The sequence below is a fragment of the Drosophila miranda genome, chromosome 2 (genome assembly GCF_003369915.1).
Source record: "Drosophila miranda strain MSH22 chromosome 2, D.miranda_PacBio2.1, whole genome shotgun sequence".
In the NCBI taxonomy this organism is placed as follows: Eukaryota; Metazoa; Arthropoda; class Insecta; order Diptera; family Drosophilidae; genus Drosophila; species Drosophila miranda.
The window spans coordinates 3,155,566-3,176,320 of NC_046675.1; the positions used below are offsets into that span (position 1 = coordinate 3,155,566).

The 20,755-nt window shown below is 46.2% G+C and overlaps 4 protein-coding genes across 4 annotated transcripts; 2 read left to right on the forward strand and 2 right to left on the reverse strand.

Moving 5' to 3' along the window:
* Window positions 1-12,086: 12,086 nt before the first annotated feature.
* LOC108156517 (outer dense fiber protein 3-B) lies at window positions 12,087-13,139 on the reverse strand. Its single transcript, XM_017288022.2, has 4 exons — window positions 13,020-13,139; window positions 12,711-12,929; window positions 12,459-12,645; window positions 12,087-12,395 (listed from the first exon to the last, which is right to left on the reverse strand). The coding sequence occupies exons 1-4, from the start codon at window positions 13,036-13,038 to the stop codon at window positions 12,131-12,133; spliced, it is 690 nt and encodes a 229-aa protein (XP_017143511.1). The 5' UTR covers window positions 13,039-13,139; the 3' UTR covers window positions 12,087-12,130.
* A 99-nt stretch (window positions 13,140-13,238) lies between these two features.
* LOC108156518 (histone chaperone asf1-like) lies at window positions 13,239-14,280 on the forward strand. The gene has a single exon (XM_017288023.2). The coding sequence runs from the start codon at window positions 13,440-13,442 to the stop codon at window positions 14,055-14,057; it is 618 nt and encodes a 205-aa protein (XP_017143512.1). The 5' UTR covers window positions 13,239-13,439; the 3' UTR covers window positions 14,058-14,280.
* Window positions 14,281-14,370: 90 nt separating this feature from the next.
* Window positions 14,371-18,355, reverse strand: LOC108156510 (synaptic vesicular amine transporter). Its single transcript, XM_033388900.1, has 7 exons — window positions 18,263-18,355; window positions 16,426-18,198; window positions 15,805-16,362; window positions 15,132-15,733; window positions 14,852-15,068; window positions 14,664-14,788; window positions 14,371-14,603 (listed from the first exon to the last, which is right to left on the reverse strand). The coding sequence occupies exons 2-7, from the start codon at window positions 16,592-16,594 to the stop codon at window positions 14,511-14,513; spliced, it is 1,764 nt and encodes a 587-aa protein (XP_033244791.1). The 5' UTR covers window positions 16,595-18,198; window positions 18,263-18,355; the 3' UTR covers window positions 14,371-14,510.
* A 146-nt stretch (window positions 18,356-18,501) lies between these two features.
* LOC108156513 (lysosomal acid glucosylceramidase) lies at window positions 18,502-20,546 on the forward strand. The gene is made up of 4 exons (XM_017288017.2): window positions 18,502-18,696; window positions 18,778-19,790; window positions 19,846-20,188; window positions 20,248-20,546. The coding sequence occupies exons 1-4, from the start codon at window positions 18,639-18,641 to the stop codon at window positions 20,511-20,513; spliced, it is 1,680 nt and encodes a 559-aa protein (XP_017143506.1). The 5' UTR covers window positions 18,502-18,638; the 3' UTR covers window positions 20,514-20,546.
* The last annotated feature ends 209 nt before the right edge of the window (window positions 20,547-20,755 follow it).

A 20,755-nucleotide genomic window follows, 5' to 3' on the forward strand; every position in this document is an offset into this window, starting at 1 on the left:
TACGCTGGACGACTCGGAGGAGGAGGAAGACGGTGACGGTGACCTGACAATCATAGTCAACCCGTCGTGCGAGGTTGAGTTAGCCACCCATGACACTAAGGGTGCTGCAACTCAATCTCCATAAAGCAAGGTAGCGTCGGCGGAGCTCCTCATTGCCATGGAGCAAGGGCCCGCCGACATAGCTTTAGTCCAAAAGCCGTGGATTGCGTCAGGCAACTCTGTGGCCGGACTAAAGTCCTCAAATTACAGCCTTCTCTACTCAACATCGGTAAGCAGGAACAGAACCGCCGTACTCGTACGGAAGGGAATCCATGCTCATCTTATGTCTCATTACAGCACGGATGACCTGACGGTGGTGATGCTGGAGAGCGAGGAAAAGCGCCTAATGGCAGCTTCCTGCTACAAGGCACACGACAGGCCCGCCCCGCCGGAAGAACTTAGGAGTCTGGTGACAGAAGCCGGCTCCAAAAATCTCCAACTCCTCATCGGTGCAGACGCCAACGCCCATCACAATGTGTAGAACGTACACTCAGGGAGATACGTGAGTGGGCGGAAGAGGTAGGACTCAGTATCAACGCGGACAAGACGGACCTCATCTTCTTTACCAAGAGGTACAAGGTACCGATATGGACCCCCCCGAAAATTGACCAAACTAGGCTGACTCAAAAATCACAGGTGAAATACCTAGGCACAGTACTGGACAGCAAGCTGGCATGGAGGCCCAATGTAGTGGAAAGGGTGAAGAAGGCTACCATTGCGCTTTATGCATCCAAGAAGATTCTCAGCAGCACATGGGGCCTGTCACCTGCTCTAATGCATTGGATCTACATCTCGGTGGTGCGACCAACTCTGCTGTATGGAGCCTTAGTGTGGTGGCAGGCTATTGAAAAGAAGACATGCCATAAGCTTATGGAAAAGACTCAGCGACAGGCTCTGCTCTGTATTACAAGGGCGCTGAGGTCAACCCCAACAAAAGCACTCGAAACTATACTCGGAATCGACCCCCTGGACTTTCACGCTCGCCTGATTGCGGGAAAGGCAGCACAACGCCTTATAGCATCAGGAAACCTATCCATACAAGGATACGGGCACAGTTCAATTGGCAGGGACATGACCAGATCAACTGATTACATGACCCCACAAACTTGCCTTGACGTCAAAACAACCACATCTTTGGGACCTGAAGACTGGAAAATTGGAAGGGACCAAACTGAGCACCTCAACATATACACAGACGGCTCCAAGATGGAAGGAGGAGTAGGAGCGGGCCTATACTGTACAGACCCTGAGATAAGCCTGTCGTATAAGCTACCGGACCAATGAAGCATATTCCAGGCAGAAGTTTTTGCCATCGGGAAGGCAGCGGAGGTCGCTCTCCTAACAGAACGAGCACACGATGCGGTCAACCTATTCGTCGACAGCCAAGCGGCGATAAGATCCATGCAGTCGTCCGCGGTCAGTTCCAGAAGTGTCTTGGCGAGCAGGGAGGCATTAGACATCCTAAGCACGACAAAGACAGTGCGGATCTATTGAGTTCCCAGCACCAGGGCATCGAAGGAAACGAAGCGGCGGACGCACTAGCTAAGGAAGGCGTCGGGCTGGAGAATAGGAGAACCGATAACGTGCCTGTCTCCCTCAGAACGCTGCAAGGCGATCTAGAGAAGCAGGCTAGAGCACAGACTGATAGCAGGTGGAGGAGTACCACCACCTGCAGAACCTCGAAGATAATGTGCAAGGAGCGCAACGAGAAACTTAGCCACTACCTACTGCACCTACCACGAAAGGACTGTAGATTGCTAGTGGGGATACTAACAGGTCACTGTCTGGCTGCTGCACATGCAGCAAAGCTAGGCATCACCAACAGAGACAGTTGTAGGAAATGTGGGGAACCTGGGGCTATCGAAACCCAGGAACATCTCATCTGCAACTGTCCGGCTCTCTCAAGGGCAAGGAGGAGATACCTGGGCGCCCCAGTGTTGGCATCACTGGAAGATGCCTCCAAAAGGACGCCACAGGAACTGCTGGCCTATGCTAAAAACACCTCGATTCTCGGGGACTTTTTAAAACCACATTAACACTCCCGCGACGGTTCATACACACCCCCATCCGGATAACTAAGGGCCATATTGGCCTATGCGTGGCCCCGCTGAGGGCCGTCCGGGTTAACCTAACCTAACCTAACCCCTGAACCAGTTTAGCAAATGGAGTTCTGTTATTACAGTGAATACTGTTTGAAATTTGACGTTTCACCTGAACTGCGCTAGAACTCGGCAAGTTTCATCATTTTCATGTAGTGTATTTTAACACCCACTTGTTGACCAGTGGGATAATCGTTCTCTGCACATGAGCGGATATCCTTCATATCCATAGAAAATTACACTGATGAATTATTTTTCTACAAGATCGGCTAATTTTAAGTAACTTCCTCTTGTTGTGGACGAAATGAAACTCAAACTCATATCAGCTATCAGTATGGACATTTTTATACCATGTATCCTTTTTATTTTGCGTTAAAATTAGGTTTTCCAAGCTGAGCTATATGGACCTATTTATGCTTTTTTTTTTATAAAAATCTCGACCGCAAAACCTATTCTTGGTGTCTGAAAGAGACCATAAACTGCAGAATTTCGTTAAGACAGCTTTAAAACAGGATCTGGCTAGTTTGTGCATTAAATGGAGCTTAAGATGACAAACAGGCCTTAAAAGCTCCAATCACAGTTCTTTATGTTCTTAAAAACTCACCATTTTATTCTTGGACCGTTGATAACGTATGAGTGAACAATATGTTCGGAGAATGATAATAATAATAAGTAAGGCGATACGAATCATAATAACTTCGGAAAACTTTAAAGAATATTTTAAACAGTTTAAACAGTTCTTTAAAAGTAAAGCAAAGACTACTTTGCCAAATTTATAAATCATTTACTAAAAGCCGATTAATTTCTACCCGTAAGTACATAATTCTCTCAACCAGTAATTCTAAAGTTGCTGAGACCAGATTTAAAAACCCAATGGCATATAGGGTCAGGCAACTCTGTGGCCGGACTAAAGTCCTCAAATTACAGCCTTCTCTACTCAACATCGGTAAGCAGGAACAGAACCGCCGTACTCGTACGGAAGGGAATCCATGCTCATCTTATGTCTCATTACAGCACGGATGACCTGACGGTGGTGATGCTGGAGAGCGAGGAAAAGCGCCTAATGGCAGCTTCCTGCTACATGGCACACGACAGGCCCGCCCCGCCGGAAGAACTTAGGAGTCTGGTGACAGAAGCCGGCTCCAAAAATCTCCAAATCCTCATCGGTGCAGACGCCAACGCCCACCACAATGTGTGGGGAAGCCCTGACACCAACGATAGAGGTGAGTCACTCCTAGACTTTATCTTATCCACTAACTTAGATGTGGCAAACGTGGGGGAGGAACACACCTTCGTGGGTCCCACCTCGTCAAACGTGCTAGACCTAACTCTTGTCACGGGAAAGAGTACCTTGGTATCTGACTGGAGAGTCCTCGAAAGTTCTTCTTAGACCATAAGTACATTCAGTTCAAGTGCGAATTCAAACACTCTTCGAAGATAACAGTCTATAGAAACCCCCGAAACACAAACTGGGTAAAGTTTAAAAAGACTGTTACTTCGAAGCTCGCGAATCCGGGCTCAGTGAAATCCGCGGAGGATATAGAGAAGTCCCTAAAGACCCTATCCAACGAGTTACTGAACGCCTACCATGCATCGTGCAAACCCTCGAGAACGAAGAGGAGGTCCAAGCCACTCTGGTGGAACCGAGATCTCTCTCTCCAAAGGAACAACCTCAAGGAATTCTTCAAGATCGCCAAACAAGCGAACGAAGAGATTGTCAATGAGGAATATAAAATCCTACTTAGGAGCTACAAGAAGGAAATACGTAAGGCACAAAGGAACTCGTGGAGAAACTTCTGCTCCAACATTGAGAAAGTGCCCGAAACCGCTAGGCTCCGGAAGCTGCTCTCAAAGCAGCCCACAGTACAGAGCCAACTAAAACTAGACAACGGACAGTGGACAGAGGGCAGTAAAGAAGCCCTAACAGCACTAATGGAGGCGCACTTCCCTGGATGCACCGAGGTCACTGACGCCAAGGAGCATCAGGACCTAGCAACTGAGGAACAGCTCCCCCCAATAGGTCTGTTAACCACTAAGAGAATCCACTGGGCCATAGACTCCTTCGCGGCCATAAAAGCACCAGGACTGGACGGGATATTCCCAGCCATGATGCAGTTGACCAAAGAGGTTATTACCCCATGGCTCTTCTCAATATACTCAGCATGCCTAAGTACAGGCTATATCCCCATCCAATGGAGAACCTCGAGGGTTGTCTTCCTCCCTAAGGCAGGAAAGTGCAGCCACGTGAGTCCCAAGGATTACAGACCGATAAGCCTTACCTCCTTTCTACTAAAAACACTAGAAAAGCTGTTGGATTTACACATCAGGAATGAGGTAGGGGGACTGATGTCAATAAACCAACACGCCTACACCAAGGGGAAATCAGTGGAGACGGCACTACACTCGCTAGTAGCCACCATCGAGAGCGCCCTTCACAACAAAAAGTATGCTTTGGGAGCATTTGTGGACATCTTAGGAGCATTCAACAACGTGGCAACAACCGCAATAACAAGTCGCCTAGAAGCGAATAACATACACCCTGCAATCAACGTCTGGATCAAAAACCTCCTAAGTTGTAGACGGGTGCAATCGGAGTGGGGCACCGCTTCCATGGTAAAGGGGGCACACAGAGGCACACCTCAAGGTGGAGTCCTATCGCCACTACTGTGGAATTTGGTGGTCGACGACCTCAATAAGAGATTTGAAAGGAAGGCCCCAAAAATAACAGCCTATGCAGATGACATAAGCATACTTATTACGGGTGTATGTACATCGACCCTCAGCTCCATAATGGAACGTACACTCAGGGAGATACGTGAGTGGGCGGAAGAGGTAGGACACAGTATCAACGCGGACAAGACGGACCTCATCTTCTTTACCAAGAGGTACAAGCTACCGATATGGACCCCCCCGAAAATTGACCAAACTAGGCTGACTCCAAAATCACAGGTGAAATACCTAGGCACAGTACTGGACAGCAAGCTGGCATGGAGGCCCAATGTAGTGGAAAGGGTGAAGAAGGCTACCATTGCGCTTTATGCATCCAAGAAAATTCTCAGCATCACATGGGGCCTGCTCTGTATTACAGGGGCGCTGAGGTCAACCCCAACAAAAGCACTCGAAACTATACTCGGAATCGACCCCCTGGACTTTCACGCTCGCCTGATTGCGGGAAAGGCAGCACAACGCCTTATAGCATCAGGAAACCTATCCATACAAGGATACGGGCACAGTTCAATTGGCAGGGACATGACCAGATCAACTGATTACATGACCCCACAAACTTGCCTTGACGTCAAACCAACCACATCTTTGGGACCTGAAGACTGGAAAATTGGAAGGGACCAAACTGAGCACCTCAACATATACACAGACGGCTCCAAGATGGAAGGAGGAGTAGGAGCGGGCCTATACTGTACAGACCCTGAGATAAGGCTGTCGTATAAGCTACCGGACCAATGAAGCATATTCCAGGCAGAAGTTTTTGCCATCGGGAAGGCAGCGGAGGTCGCTCTCCTAACAGAACGAGCACACGATGCGGTCAACCTATTCGTCGACAGCCAAGCGGCGATAAGATCCATGCAGTCGTCCGCGGTCAGTTCCAGAAGTGTCTTGGCGAGCAGGGAGGCATTAGCCATCCTAAGCACGACAAAGACAGTGCGGATCTATTGGGTTCCCAGCACCAGGGCATCGAAGGAAACGAAGCGGCGGACGTACTAGCTAAGGAAGGCGTCGGGCTGGAGAATAGGAGAACCGATAACGTGCCTGTCTCCCTCAGAACGCTGCAAGGCGATCTAGAGAAGCAGCCTAGAGCACAGACTGATAGCAGGTGGAGGAGTACCACCACCTGCAGAACCTCGAAGATAATGTGCAAGGAGCGCAACGAGAAACTTAGCCACTACCTACTGCACCTACCACGAAAGGACTGTAGATTGCTAGTGGGGATACTAACAGGTCACTGTCTGGCTGCTGCACATGCAGCAAAGCTAGGCATCACCAACAGAGACAGTTGTAGGAAATGTGGGGAACCTGGGGCTATCGAAACCCAGGAACATCTCATCTGCAACTGTCCGGCTCTCTCAAGGGCAAGGAGGAGATACCTGGGCGCCCCAGTGTTGGCATCACTGGAAGATGCCTCCAAAAGGACGCCACAGGAACTGCTGGCCTATGCTAAAAACACCTCGATTCTCGGGGACTTTTTAAAACCACATTAACACTCCCGCGACGGTTCATACACACCCCCATCCGGATAACTAAGGGCCATATTGGCCTATGCGTGGCCCCGCTGAGGGCCGTCCGGGTTAACCTAACCTAACCTAACCCCTGAACCAGTTTAGCAAATGGAGTTCTGTTCTTACAGTGAATACTGTTTGAAATTTGACGTTTCACCTGAACTGCGCTAGAACTCGGCAAGTTTCATCATTTTCATGTAGTGTATTTTAACACCCACTTGTTGACCAGTGGGATAATCGTTCTCTGCACATGAGCGGATATCCTTCATATCCATAGAAAATTACACTGATGAATTATTTTTCTACAATATCGGCTAATTTTAAGTAACTTCCTCTTGTTGTGGACGAAATGAAACTCAAACTCATATCAGCTATCAGTATAGACATTTTTATACCATGTATCCTTTTTATTTTGTGTTAAAATTAGGTTTTCCAAGCTGAGCTATATGGACCTATTTATGCTTTTTTTTTTATAAAAATCTCGACCGCAAAACCTATTCTTGGTGTCTGAAAGAGACCATAAACTGCAGAATTTCGTTAAGACAGCTTTAAAACAGGATCTGGCTAGTTTGTGCATTAAATGGAGCTTAAGATGACAAACAGGCCTTAAAAGCTCCAATCACAGTTCTTTATGTTCTTAAAAACTCACCATTTTATTCTTGGACCGTTGATAACGTATGAGTGAACAATATGTTCGGAGAATGATAATAATAATAAGTAAGGCGATACGAATCATAATAACTTCGGAAAACTTTAAAGAATATTTTAAACAGTTTAAACAGTTCTTTAAAAGTAAAGCAAAGACTACTTTGCCAAATTTATAAATCATTTACTAAAAGCCGATTAATTTCTACCCGTAAGTACATAATTCTCTCAACCAGTAATTCTGAAGTTGCTGAGACCAGATTCAAAAACCCAATGGCATAACTGAGAAATACGGCCATATATCGCAGTTTATCTGTCATGTTTTCGTACCCTACTTAAACCGTACTTAAACTTATATTCTTAAAAACTCACCTCTCATACAATAAGTAAATATGTCCGATTATATGTCAGAAAATAATAAAACTCGTATATAAATTTCTGTGAAAATGTGGGGACAAATTTGTTCTGCAATAGATCTCAGAAATTTGTTGTTTACTGTATTATTCACTTGTATGTATTTTGCACATACTCCATGACATTCTGAGAAACCCTAAACATAATGAAAAACATATCATCCAAAGCCCCCTATATATGTACATATTTGCACTCGGATATTATGAGAAGTAAATGCGTATATACTCGCACCGCGAAGATAAAATCTACTACAACAGCTACGACCCTTACGAGGCTCAAAGTTGACTCCCTTTTGCCTGTGCCTGTCTCCCTCAGAACGCTGCAAGGCGATCTAGAGAAGCAGGCTAGAGCACAGACTGATAGCAGGTGGAGGAGTACCACCACCTGCAGAACCTCGAAGATAATGTGCAAGGAGCGCAACGAGAAACTTAGCCACTACCTACTGCACCTACCACGAAAGGACTGTAGATTGCTAGTGGGGATACTAACAGGTCACTGTCTGGCTGCTGCACATGCAGCAAAGCTAGGCATCACCAACAGAGACAGTTGTAGGAAATGTGGGGAACCTGGGGCTATCGAAACCCAGGAACATCTCATCTGCAACTGTCCGGCTCTCTCAAGGGCAAGGAGGAGATACCTGGGCGCCCCAGTGTTGGCATCACTGGAAGATGCCTCCAAAAGGACGCCACAGGAACTGCTGGCCTATGCTAAAAACACCTCGATTCTCGGGGACTTTTTAAAACCACATTAACACTCCCGCGACGGTTCATACACACCCCCATCCGGATAACTAAGGGCCATATTGGCCTATGCGTGGCCCCGCTGAGGGCCGTCCGGGTTAACCTAACCTAACCTAACCCCTGAACCAGTTTAGCAAATGGAGTTCTGTTCTTACAGTGAATACTGTTTGAAATTTGACGTTTCACCTGAACTGCGCTAGAACTCGGCAAGTTTCATCATTTTCATGTAGTGTATTTTAACACCCACTTGTTGACCAGTGGGATAATCGTTCTCTGCACATGAGCGGATATCCTTCATATCCATAGAAAATTACACTGATGAATTATTTTTCTACAATATCGGCTAATTTTAAGTAACTTCCTCTTGTTGTGGACGAAATGAAACTCAAACTCATATCAGCTATCAGTATGGACATTTTTATACCATGTATCCTTTTTATTTTGCGTTAAAATTAGGTTTTCCAAGCTGAGCTATATGGACCTATTTATGCTTTTTTTTTTATAAAAATCTCGACCGCAAAACCTATTCTTGGTGTCTGAAAGAGACCATAAACTGCAGAATTTCGTTAAGACAGCTTTAAAACAGGATCTGGCTAGTTTGTGCATTAAATGGAGCTTAAGATGACAAACAGGCCTTAAAAGCTCCAATCACAGTTCTTTATGTTCTTAAAAACTCACCATTTTATTCTTGGACCGTTGATAACGTATGAGTGAACAATATGTTCGGAGAATGATAATAATAATAAGTAAGGCGATACGAATCATAATAACTTCGGAAAACTTTAAAGAATATTTTAAACAGTTTAAACAGTTCTTTAAAAGTAAAGCAAAGACTACTTTGCCAAATTTATAAATCATTTACTAAAAGCCGATTAATTTTTACCCGTAAGTACATAATTCTCTCAACCAGTAATTCTGAAGTTGCTGAGACCAGATTCAAAAACCCAATGGCATAACTGAGAAATACGGCCATAAATCGCAGTTTATCTGTCATGTTTTCGTACTGTCTGGCTGCTGCACATGCAGCAAAGCTAGGCATCACCAACAGAGACAGTTGAAGGAAATGTGGGGAACCTGGGGCTATCGAAACCCTGGAACATCTCATCTGCAACTGTCCGGCTCTCTCAAGGGCAAGGAGGAGATACCTGGGCGCCCCAGTGTTGGCATCACTGGAAGATGCCTCCAAAAGGACGCCACAGGAACTGCTGGCCTATGCTAAAAACACCTCGATTCTCGGGGACTTTTTAAAACCACATTAACACTCCCGCGACGGTTCATACACACCCCCATCCGGATAACTAAGGGCCATATTGGCCTATGCGTGGCCCCGCTGAGGGCCGTCCGGGTTAACCTAACCTAACCTAACCCCTGAACCAGTTTAGCAAATGGAGTTCTGTTCTTACAGTGAATACTGTTTGAAATTTGACGTTTCACCTGAACTGCGCTAGAACTCGGCAAGTTTCATCATTTTCATGTAGTGTATTTTAACACCCACTTGTTGACCAGTGGGATAATCGTTCTCTGCACATGAGCGGATATCCTTCATATCCATAGAAAATTACACTGATGAATTATTTTTCTACAAGATCGGCTAATTTTAAGTAACTTCCTCTTGTTGTGGACGAAATGAAACTCAAACTCATATCAGCTATCAGTATGGACATTTTTATACCATGTATCCTTTTTATTTTGCGTTAAAATTAGGTTTTCCAAGCTGAGCTATATGGACCTATTTATGCTTTTTTTTTTATAAAAATCTCGACCGCAAAACCTATTCTTGGTGTCTGAAAGAGACCATAAACTGCAGAATTTCGTTAAGACAGCTTTAAAACAGGATCTGGCTAGTTTGTGCATTAAATGGAGCTTAAGATGACAAACAGGCCTTAAAAGCTCCAATCACAGTTCTTTATGTTCTTAAAAACTCACCATTTTATTCTTGGACCGTTGATAACGTATGAGTGAACAATATGTTCGGAGAATGATAATAATAATAAGTAAGGCGATACGAATCATAATAACTTCGGAAAACTTTAAAGAATATTTTAAACAGTTTAAACAGTTCTTTAAAAGTAAAGCAAAGACTACTTTGCCAAATTTATAAATCATTTACTAAAAGCCGATTAATTTCTACCCGTAAGTACATAATTCTCTCAACCAGTAATTCTGAAGTTGCTGAGACCAGATTCAAAAACCCAATGGCATAACTGAGAAATACGGCCATAAATCGCAGTTTATCTGTCATGTTTTCGTACTGTCTGGCTGCTGCACATGCAGCAAAGCTAGGCATCACCAACAGAGACAGTTGTAGGAAATGTGGGGAACCTGGGGCTATCGAAACCCTGGAACATCTCATCTGCAACTGTCCGGCTCTCTCAAGGGCAAGGAGGAGATACCTGGGCGCCCCAGTGTTGGCATCACTGGAAGATGCCTCCAAAAGGACGCCACAGGAACTGCTGGCCTATGCTAAAAACACCTCGATTCTCGGGGACTTTTTAAAACCACATTAACACTCCCGCGACGGTTCATACACACCCCCATCCGGATAACTAAGGGCCATATTGGCCTATGCGTGGCCCCGCTGAGGGCCGTCCGGGTTAACCTAACCTAACCTAACCCCTGAACCAGTTTAGCAAATGGAGTTCTGTTCTTACAGTGAATACTGTTTGAAATTTGACGTTTCACCTGAACTGCGCTAGAACTCGGCAAGTTTCATCATTTTCATGTAGTGTATTTTAACACCCACTTGTTGACCAGTGGGATAATCGTTCTCTGCACATGAGCGGATATCCTTCATATCCATAGAAAATTACACTGATGAATTATTTTTCTACAAGATCGGCTAATTTTAAGTAACTTCCTCTTGTTGTGGACGAAATGAAACTCAAACTCATATCAGCTATCAGTATGGACATTTTTATACCATGTATCCTTTTTATTTTGTGTTAAAATTAGGTTTTCCAAGCTGAGCTATATGGACCTATTTATGCTTTTTTTTTTATAAAAATCTCGACCGCAAAACCTATTCTTGGTGTCTGAAAGAGACCATAAACTGCAGAATTTCGTTAAGACAGCTTTAAAACAGGATCTGGCTAGTTTGTGCATTAAATGGAGCTTAAGATGACAAACAGGCCTTAAAAGCTCCAATCACAGTTCTTTATGTTCTTAAAAACTCACCATTTTATTCTTGGACCGTTGATAACGTATGAGTGAACAATATGTTCGGAGAATGATAATAATAATAAGTAAGGCGATACGAATCATAATAACTTCGGAAAACTTTAAAGAATATTTTAAACAGTTTAAACAGTTCTTTAAAAGTAAAGCAAAGACTACTTTGCCAAATTTATAAATCATTTACTAAAAGCCGATTAATTTCTACCCGTAAGTACATAATTCTCTCAACCAGTAATTCTAAAGTTGCTGAGACCAGATTCAAAAACCCAATGGCATAACTGAGAAATACGGCCATAAATCGCAGTTTATCTGTCATGTTTTCGTACCCTACTTAAACCGTACTTAAACTTATATTCTTAAAAACTCACCTCTCATACAATAAGTAAATATGTCCGATTATATGTCAGAAAATAATAAAACTCGTATATAAATTTCTGTGAAAATGTGGGGACAAATTTGTTCTGCAATAGATCTCAGAAATTTGTTGTTTACTGTATTATTCACTTGTATGTATTTTGCACATACTCCATGACATTCTGAGAAACCCTAAACAGAATGAAAAACATATCATCCAAAGCCCCCTATATATGTACATATTTGCACTCGGATATTATGAGAAGTAAATGGGTATATAATCGCACCGCGAAGATAAAATCTACTACAACAGCTACGACCCTTACGAGGTTCAAAGTTGTCTCCCTTTTGACCATAGAAAAAGGTATACATTTTATATTAATATTTTATTTTACTGAAATTTCGAATATATTCGATCTAATATTACAAATCCCTACATGTTATCACACCTAACGATCATGGGCGGTGCGAACTGAGAGTGGCGCACACCGAAGGAGTAGGCCTGTCCAGATTTGCCAGGACGGTAGTACATCAAATCGTAGTAGTTGGGGCCTGGACCCAACCCCTTCGAGGACAGGCCCAAGCGCGGAGACATTGAGTAGAGCGGGGCGCGGTTCAGGTTCACATTGATGTCGCCAAGACCGTAGGCAGCAGGGCCAGGTGACAACCCCTTTGTGGTCGTCTTGGTTTGCAGTCCCCTAAAGGAGTAGACGGATGGGGTCAGAGGATTGCATTAGTCATCCACAGACTGATCTACTCACATGCTGTATGCCGGAGCAGATGTTTTCACGGTGTTGACGTCAAACTTGTAGGCATTCGGGCCAGGTCCATGCCTCTTGAAATTGTAGTCAGTGCGCAGACCCATGGAGTAGGCCGGTGCATTGATGCCCGTGAAAAAGGGCTTTAGATGCACATCATGTGCCCCGGGCCCGGGACCAATTCTTTTATCTGCAATGCATGGATGAAAGGTAACCTTACCACTGCACTGACATCCATTACCATCAAGCACTTACCAATGGTATTGAGCCGGGGCGCCATGGAGTACTCCAGGCCGCCACCCTTGCCAAATCTCGTCATCTTGTCGACCATATAGGCACCGGCGCCGGGACCAACGTTAGACCCCGTTGCGTTGGTGCGCATTCCAAAGGAATACTGGGGCAGGCGCTGCTTACGCGAATCGTGACGATCGTAGCCCACAGTGGGGGGCAGCATATAGGCGCCGGGGCCGGGTCCTACCGAAAACGCAACACATTATTCCAAATTCACATTCTTATATCTAAAACCGTTCTTTTGTTTTTGATTGGCTGTCAAATGTTTCTCACCTACAGGTCGCACTGCCATTTTTTATTTTGTTAGTTTTGGGGGAATATTAGAAAAAATATTTTACTGAAAATTTTGAACTCAAAAAAGAGTTGTAGGCCGAGCGGATCCCGAAAGAAGAATGAACATTTTCTTGGCTCCCCCATACTAGGATATCAAAATATATATTCCACGCCTACTTCATCTGTAAAAATGCAAAAAAAAACATGGCACAACATAGTCCGTTTAATTTAGTCAATTTAACAACGAAAAACTCTTCAAACATAAATTCTTGACGTAACTAGTCACCTAAAAAGGCTTCATTAAATACGTCGTGTGTCGTATTATTCCTCCTATTTCATCAGCGCACGCCATCAAAAAAAAAACCACTGCTTGCTGTCTGTAAAGTCTCAAGGAAGAAGAAGGCTCCAAAAAGTTCAGTCATGGCCAAGGTGCACATCACGAATGTTGTGGTGCTGGACAACACCAGCAGCTTCTTCAATCCCTTCCGGTTCGAGCTGACATTCGAGTGCATCGAGGAACTGCAGGAGGACCTTGAATGGAAAATGATATACGTGGGCTCGGCCGAGTCCGAGGAGCACGACCAGGTACTGGACACCATCTACGTGGGCCCCATGCTCGAGGGTCGTCACAGGTTCGTCTTCCAGGCCGATGCGCCAGATGTTAGCAAAATTCCAGAACAGGAGGCCGTAGGCGTCACTATTGTGCTGTTAACGTGCTCGTATCGCGGGCAGGAGTTTGTGCGCGTCGGCTTCTACGTGAACAACGACTATGAGGAACAGGAGATGCGAGAGAATCCGCCAACCAAGCCCCTGTTCGACAAGCTAATGCGCAACATACTCGCCAGCAAGCCGCGCTTGACCCGCTTCCAGATCAACTGGGACGACGGCCACACCAATGGCAATGGAGTGCCAGAAAACAACGGGCACAGCGATGAAATTATGATCGATGGTCCATCCACATTGCAGCAGCAGGATAGCATGCAGGACACCCTGCCCATCGATAACGGCATTAAGGCCCTCAACGAGAACTCAAATTAACTGACAATGAAATGAGATTCTTTCTGGCACTCCAACTGCAACGCACACAAACACACACTTGATCTGGCGCAGACTTGACGGAGACTCCCCCCACACGACCTCGCCCCCTTCATTATATTTTAAAAACAAACGCTTAAATATATGTATACATTAAATTTACTTAACTCATCTAAATAGCAAATACACAGGGATCATAGTATGAACATACTGGATCTTTATTTGAAATGTGGTTTATGCGTTGGAAACATTGTTAAGTGATTTTGACTTTCGGAGATTCGAGAGATATTTTAATGAAAATGAATTGAATGCTTGGAGACTAGGTTATTATATCCCCTCCCCTTCCTTGGGTACAGAAAAATCATCTCCCAATATATTGCTTTAGATGAGCCAAAAAAATGAAGAACGAAAGTAATTCTTTTCATTGATTGCTTAGTATTTACGAGGAATCGTGGTCTATTCCACGTCCATTGAGTTGTACAGCTGTTTATAACGGGACCCACGACCACTGCTTTGGAGCAGCATGTCATTATGTTGTTCTCTTAGGATCTGCGGATACGAAAGATAGTTAAGCAAGGGTTTTTTTTTATCAGAGATTGTTCTTATAACCTTTGGATCGTATTTGTGATAAAGATAGACCAGAACGGGACCATAGATCATGTTGCATATGCCCACTATGCGCATTAGCCAGGCAAAGCCAAAGGTCTGAGCCAACTCCCCACCAATCAATGGAGCTATAAAGACAGAATAGGATTCGATGAGATGGTAGCACTTGCAGAGATCAGGCTTAGACTTACCCAAGCAGTACGCCAGGCTGACGGATGTCTGTTGTATGGCATAGACAGTGCCGTAGCTGGAAATGGGTGTGGTGACCTCACCCTGCTCCTCTTGGGCCAATGTTGCATCTACAAAGGTGGCCAGCAGAGGAACCAGAGCGGCATCAATTACCCCAATGCCAAGACCCAGAGCAAAATGCGGCAACAGTAGTTGGCTTACAGTCGTCGCGCTGGGTATCTGCAGGAGAAGGAGAAGGTATAACATATGACAATATCACCAGGGAACATTTAAAATACGTACCAAAATCGAGGCGATTCCCACCAGCAGCAGACTAATGCAGGAGACCTTCACCTGGCCAAAGCGATAGGCTACGCTTCCAAAGAAATTGGTGCCCACAAAGTAGCCCACCGAATCGGGTATGAAGACAGTTCCCAGCTGCCATTTGTTCGGCTTCAAGTACTGAATCAACCAGATGGGCAAGCATGGCTCAAGCATGGCCATCGTGGACGTTGAGAACCAGATGGCGAGCACGATGGCCAGGATCATTTTGCACTCGAGGAGTGGCCGCCACTTGGGAGTTTCCTCCACCACCACCTCCGGCTGCACAGACAGATCCAACGTCAGCAGCTGCAGGCCCAAGCTAAAGAATATAAACGTTGAGAGTATGATGAAGGGGGCCGATTTCCCCAACAGATCGTAAAGGATCCCGCCGAATGGATAGCCGAGCAGCACGCCCAATGCAATACTGCCCAAGATGATGCCCATTACTTTGGAGCGACGTGCCTCCTCGGGATAGTTTTGGGCCACCAGACTCATGCCGCAGATATTGATGCACGCAGAGCCCACGCCCTGAACGGCACGAGCCACCAATAGCGCCCAATAGGATTCGCCCACAGTGAACACTGGAAGTAGACACACACACACACACATCAAGTCGTTATTATTGCAGTGATACGAGAGAAAAGGGGCTTACCCAATGAGGAGACGAGCAGGAAGAAGGTACCCACCACAATTGGCAGGCGGTAGCCAAACTTGCCGGTCGCGTTGCCGACAATCGGATTGAAAATTAATTGCACCAGGGCCTTCATGGCGAGCAGCAGGCCAATGGATCCGTTTTCCTGCGCCAAGGTCAGGCTTCGGTTGCTGTTCGAGTGCACATTGCTGGCTATAAGGCTGTCGGACAGTACCTTGCTGGTGGAGGAGGTCGCATTAGTGCCGCCCGACTGGACGATATCTAGAATTAGTGCCGTGGCCGTGGCCGTAGCCGTAGCCGTGGGCGTGGGTGTGGGCGTGGGCGTGATTGTGGTCGTTGTTGGGCGCTCTGTGGAGATCTGAAGCAACGTAAAATTGACCATCGATTTGCCGGGAATGGGATGTTTGGCAGTATGTAGCTGATGGCCGCCACCGAGCATCTCTCCACTGCGATAGAGATGGGACAGCTTTGAAGATGGGGTTGTCTCCTCCAGGCTAAGAACCAGCGGTGTGGAGGCCTCCAGATCCAGTCCGGCCAAGTAATCTGGCAAAATAGGCACTGCAAAGGGGAACAAATTGTTCTGAATACTGATTAAGTTTATCTTTGAATAATTTGTCTTACCAATCACGGTCAGCAGCATGTTATCTAGTAGCAGGGCCAGGTAGACAATCACTGCAATTAGACAGCGATTACTGCTGCCATTACCGGGCGTTGAGCAGCGTCTGGCCGGGGCATTTAGCTGGACAGCAGCTGCTTGGGATTGCTGCCTCTGTGTCGAGTGCTCCGACATGGCGGGGCACGATAAGCTAAATGTAAATCTTCCTCACAAACTGATTGGCACTGACAATTTATGCTGCCATATGGTTCGATGGATTTGCTCGGTTCGCGCCACAAAGTATGCTACACAATATTAATGCAGACGCACGCATACACACACACACTCGCGCCAGACAAACGCACTCACACTACGGCGATAACACCAGTTGAGCAGGAACCAACAACAGGTGGGTGTTGCTGCCTCAACGACGAGTGTGCGAATATTGAAAGGGAGCGACAAGTTGCCGTTCTATTTTATTGACAGCACGCGAACCGAGGCGACTCCCGAGTCCGTGTCCCGAGTCCCGAGCAGGGATGATGGGCCCCGAACGAGGTTTCATCTGGGCTTCGTTCTGATAGATTTTCTGTGCCTTTCTGTTTGTGTTCATCATGAATTTCAGGTTGACCTCTTCGAGCGGTATAGGCCAAAAGCTATCCAAATTGTAGCCAGTGTGTGTGTTCGCAGGCAGAGTCTATAAAAAGTACAACGTTATTAAGTTAAAGCCAGTTCAAATGAAAAGCTTTAAGCCGTATTAAATCCGTATATATTTCAAGAGTGGAAATATTCCAAGAAATAAAATGAAACTAATTCGAGATTCCCATAGATTTCTTGATTAAAATACGTACACGCTTTAGGAACTTGTAACCATTTTCGGAGATAGAGTAATCAGTATTCGTTTCTGGCCTAATCATAATTTCCTTCATGTTTCTATTGGCTTCGGGATAGTTTTTCGCTGCGGGACACACACACATGACTTTAAAGACATATCCGTGTCATAGGATTCTGTATTATTAGCAGCACTCCCAAACCCCCCTCCGGCCGCAGTACGGCTCCGCGGGGGGCTTAAAGCACTGGCTTAAAGGTCTCGCGCGACCCGGTCTGAACGAGTGTTTGCCACGGCCCCGATAAGCAGGCTATGGATTTGTTAGCCTCTAGTCACATTTTCCGTTTCATTGAATTTTCAGCCGTTTAAATTTAGTCCCCACAAATTTGTGACGGATTGCTGTGGCGCAGTGTTGGGTTCTCTTTCGAAATTGATTTTATAAGCAGCCAGGGAGAGGGAGATGCCCCGGTTCCCATGCCCATGCCCCCTTGTGCTTGACCTATTTTGAGTCAAGATGAGGTATAAATAGACCTCTCAGCTCCCTGAATATTTGCTATGGTAGTTCGCCCTTTGTGAGACCGGGACAAACACCTGTTCCACCTGTCAACATACGCCCACTCGAGTTCGGGACGCCGATTAGGGTAATCTAATTCCCCTTAATTCACGATTAGACAACAACAGCTTATTGTTAACCCATATATTCGTATATTTTGAGACTCTAACTAGCGAACACTTTTTGTTTTGTTGCTGCCGAGACCACGTCTATGGAAATACGCGTACTCCAGATTGTTAGCCTTTCCATAGCGCGTCACAAAGCCCAGGTGATACGCCGCCGGCCCGGGTCCGACAAGATTTGGACGATTGCTAGACCGAGATTGGGTCCCGAAGGAATACTGCGGGCTTCGCTGCATCCTGGAGTCGCACTTCTCATAGCCGAAGCAGCTGGGCAGCATGTATGCGCCGGGTCCGGGTCCTTGTAAAATATTTCGAAATTATGTAGCTAAATTTAAAACATCAAACAATCGTTTAGATCTTACCCAAAGGTTTATGCGACATATTGGAGTTAAAATTTAAAAATGTAATAGAAAAACTTTTCAAAAAAATTTTAAAGTTGGTATCAAAAGGGGAATGAGAACTAACATCAAATCCTATCCCCAACCAAAACAGAACGAAAAACCAAGGCCAGCTGGATGATGAACAAAATGAATAAATGAAAAGCTCAATAAACTCCTAATCATAATCCTAATCACGGGCATGGTATGGCCTTATCGGTAATGCTTCTTGTCTTGGCCACTCTGGGGGGAGTGCCCCAAGTGTTTAGATAACTTGTCAGCTTGTCCAGCTCATAGCTGCAGCTGCGTCCGTGCCGGTCAGTCCGTTGGCAGCCAATCAAGCGAACGGTCAACGAGGAAAATGTCTGCCAGCAAAGGAGTTTTGCTGCTCGCAGTGCTGCTGCTGATAGCTGCAATCGGTAAGTGGCAATGAAAACCAAAAAACCATAAAATGAAATTAGAAACTGGAATTGACACTTACCACCTGCACGGTTCTTCAGGTGGCCGGGGGGAAACGGTGCCGTGCAAAGTGAAGGATGCGGAGCAGGGAAAGGTGTGCGTGTGCACGGCTGATTATTGCGACTACTTGGAGAATCCCACGCTGACGGACGACACAGAATTCGCACTGATTTCCAGCTCCAAGCAGGGTCTGCGATTCGCCACATCCCACGGACACTTCGGGACAGAGGACACGTACACTGTGCAGGACTATGTGGAGCCCGTTCCAGAGGCCAAAAACAATACAATTTTCTCTCGCCTGCTGGATCAGGCTTTGGCCAGTGCCTTCACCTTGGAGTCGCGCGAGAGCACCATCACCCGCTTCGTGACACTGAAAGTGAATCGCAGCAAAACCTACCAGACAATGACGGGCTTCGGTGGCAGCTACACCGGAGCCGTATCCTACCTAGTCGACAATTTCAAGCAGCCTGAACTCGCCGACCATCTGTACAAGTCCTTCTACGCTGAGGAGGGGCTGGGCTTCAATCTGATGCGCATATCGATCGGCGGCTGCGACTTTGACCTCGGTGCCTGGGCCTATGCCGAGGAAGAGGACAACACAATGCTCGACGGCATGGACGAGCTGGACGAACGCGATGTAATGCGTGTGGGCCACATAAAACGCCTCGTCGAGGTCTCGGGCATAAAGAATCTGCGAATTAAGGGTGCGGCCTGGAGTGCTCCGCCTTGGATGAAGACGAACAACAGGTGGACAGGATTCGGACGCCTCCAAAAGCAGTACTACCAGACCTGGGCCGACTACCACCTCAAGTGGGTGAAACTGATGGAGGATAATGGACTGCCCATCTGGGCCATTTCCACAGGCAACGAGCCACTGAACGGCATCTTCTTCATGTACTTTGTCAAATTCATGAGCATGGGCTGGACTCCACAGACGCAGGCCATCTGGTTGAACGACCACCTGGGGCCAACGATCCGAAACTCTGAATTCAAGGATATCATCCTTTTCGGCAACGATGATCAGCGCTACTCCTTTCCACACTGGTTCAAAATGGTAAGGTCCTCAGCCAGCATCCAAGTTCATGGTCATTATCGCGCATCAATTCCAGATGAATTACACCCGCCCCAATTCGGTTGACTACCTGGACGGATTATCGCTGCACTGGTATTGGGATGAGATTTTCGGTAGCAGCCTTATCGATGAGACCACCGATTACGCGCCCGACAAGCTCCTAATCGTCTCCGAGTCGTGCATCGGCGATAAGCCCTGGCAGAGGTCGGCCCCCGTCCTGGGCAGCTGGGAGCGGGCTGAGAAGTACACGCGCGCCTTCTTGGAGAACATAAAGCATGGCTTCCATGCCTGGATCGATTGGAATATCATTTTGGACGAGGAGGGCGGTCCCAACTATGTGGACAATACAGTCGATGCCCCCGTCATTGCCAACACCACAAGTAAGTTCACTTAATCCAGAATTTTACAACGTATGCACATACTAACCGATTCCTTTCAGCCAATGAGGAGTTCTACAAGCAGCCCATGTTCTATGCCATGGGTCACTTCTCCAAGCTGGTGCCAGAGGGCTCCATACGCGTCGATGCTGTGCCCAGCAACGTCAATCTGGATTGCGTTGCCTTCTTGCGGCCGGACAAGAAGATTGCCGCCGTGCTCTTCAACAGCGGACGCGCCGATACAAACATTACTGTGGTGGACAGTGAGCGCGGCCAGTTTACGGTCAATGTGCCCGCCAAGTCCATTCACACCTTGCTGTACAGCTGAGCACATTTTTGCAATAAACGAACTTTTATTGGATTCCATGCGGTTTTCTTTGGCGGCCTGCAAGTGCGAAAGGGATGGCTATTGCTTGAAATTGCAAAGGGCTGGACAAAGGTATATTTGAAATAGGGTAAGGTTCAATGGGTACATATTTTGCATGGAAAACTGTCTGGCATTTATTGCGGACAATGCCTTACCTTTTTATTAATAGACCTTGGGCTTCACTGGGAGTGCGAAAGGGACAA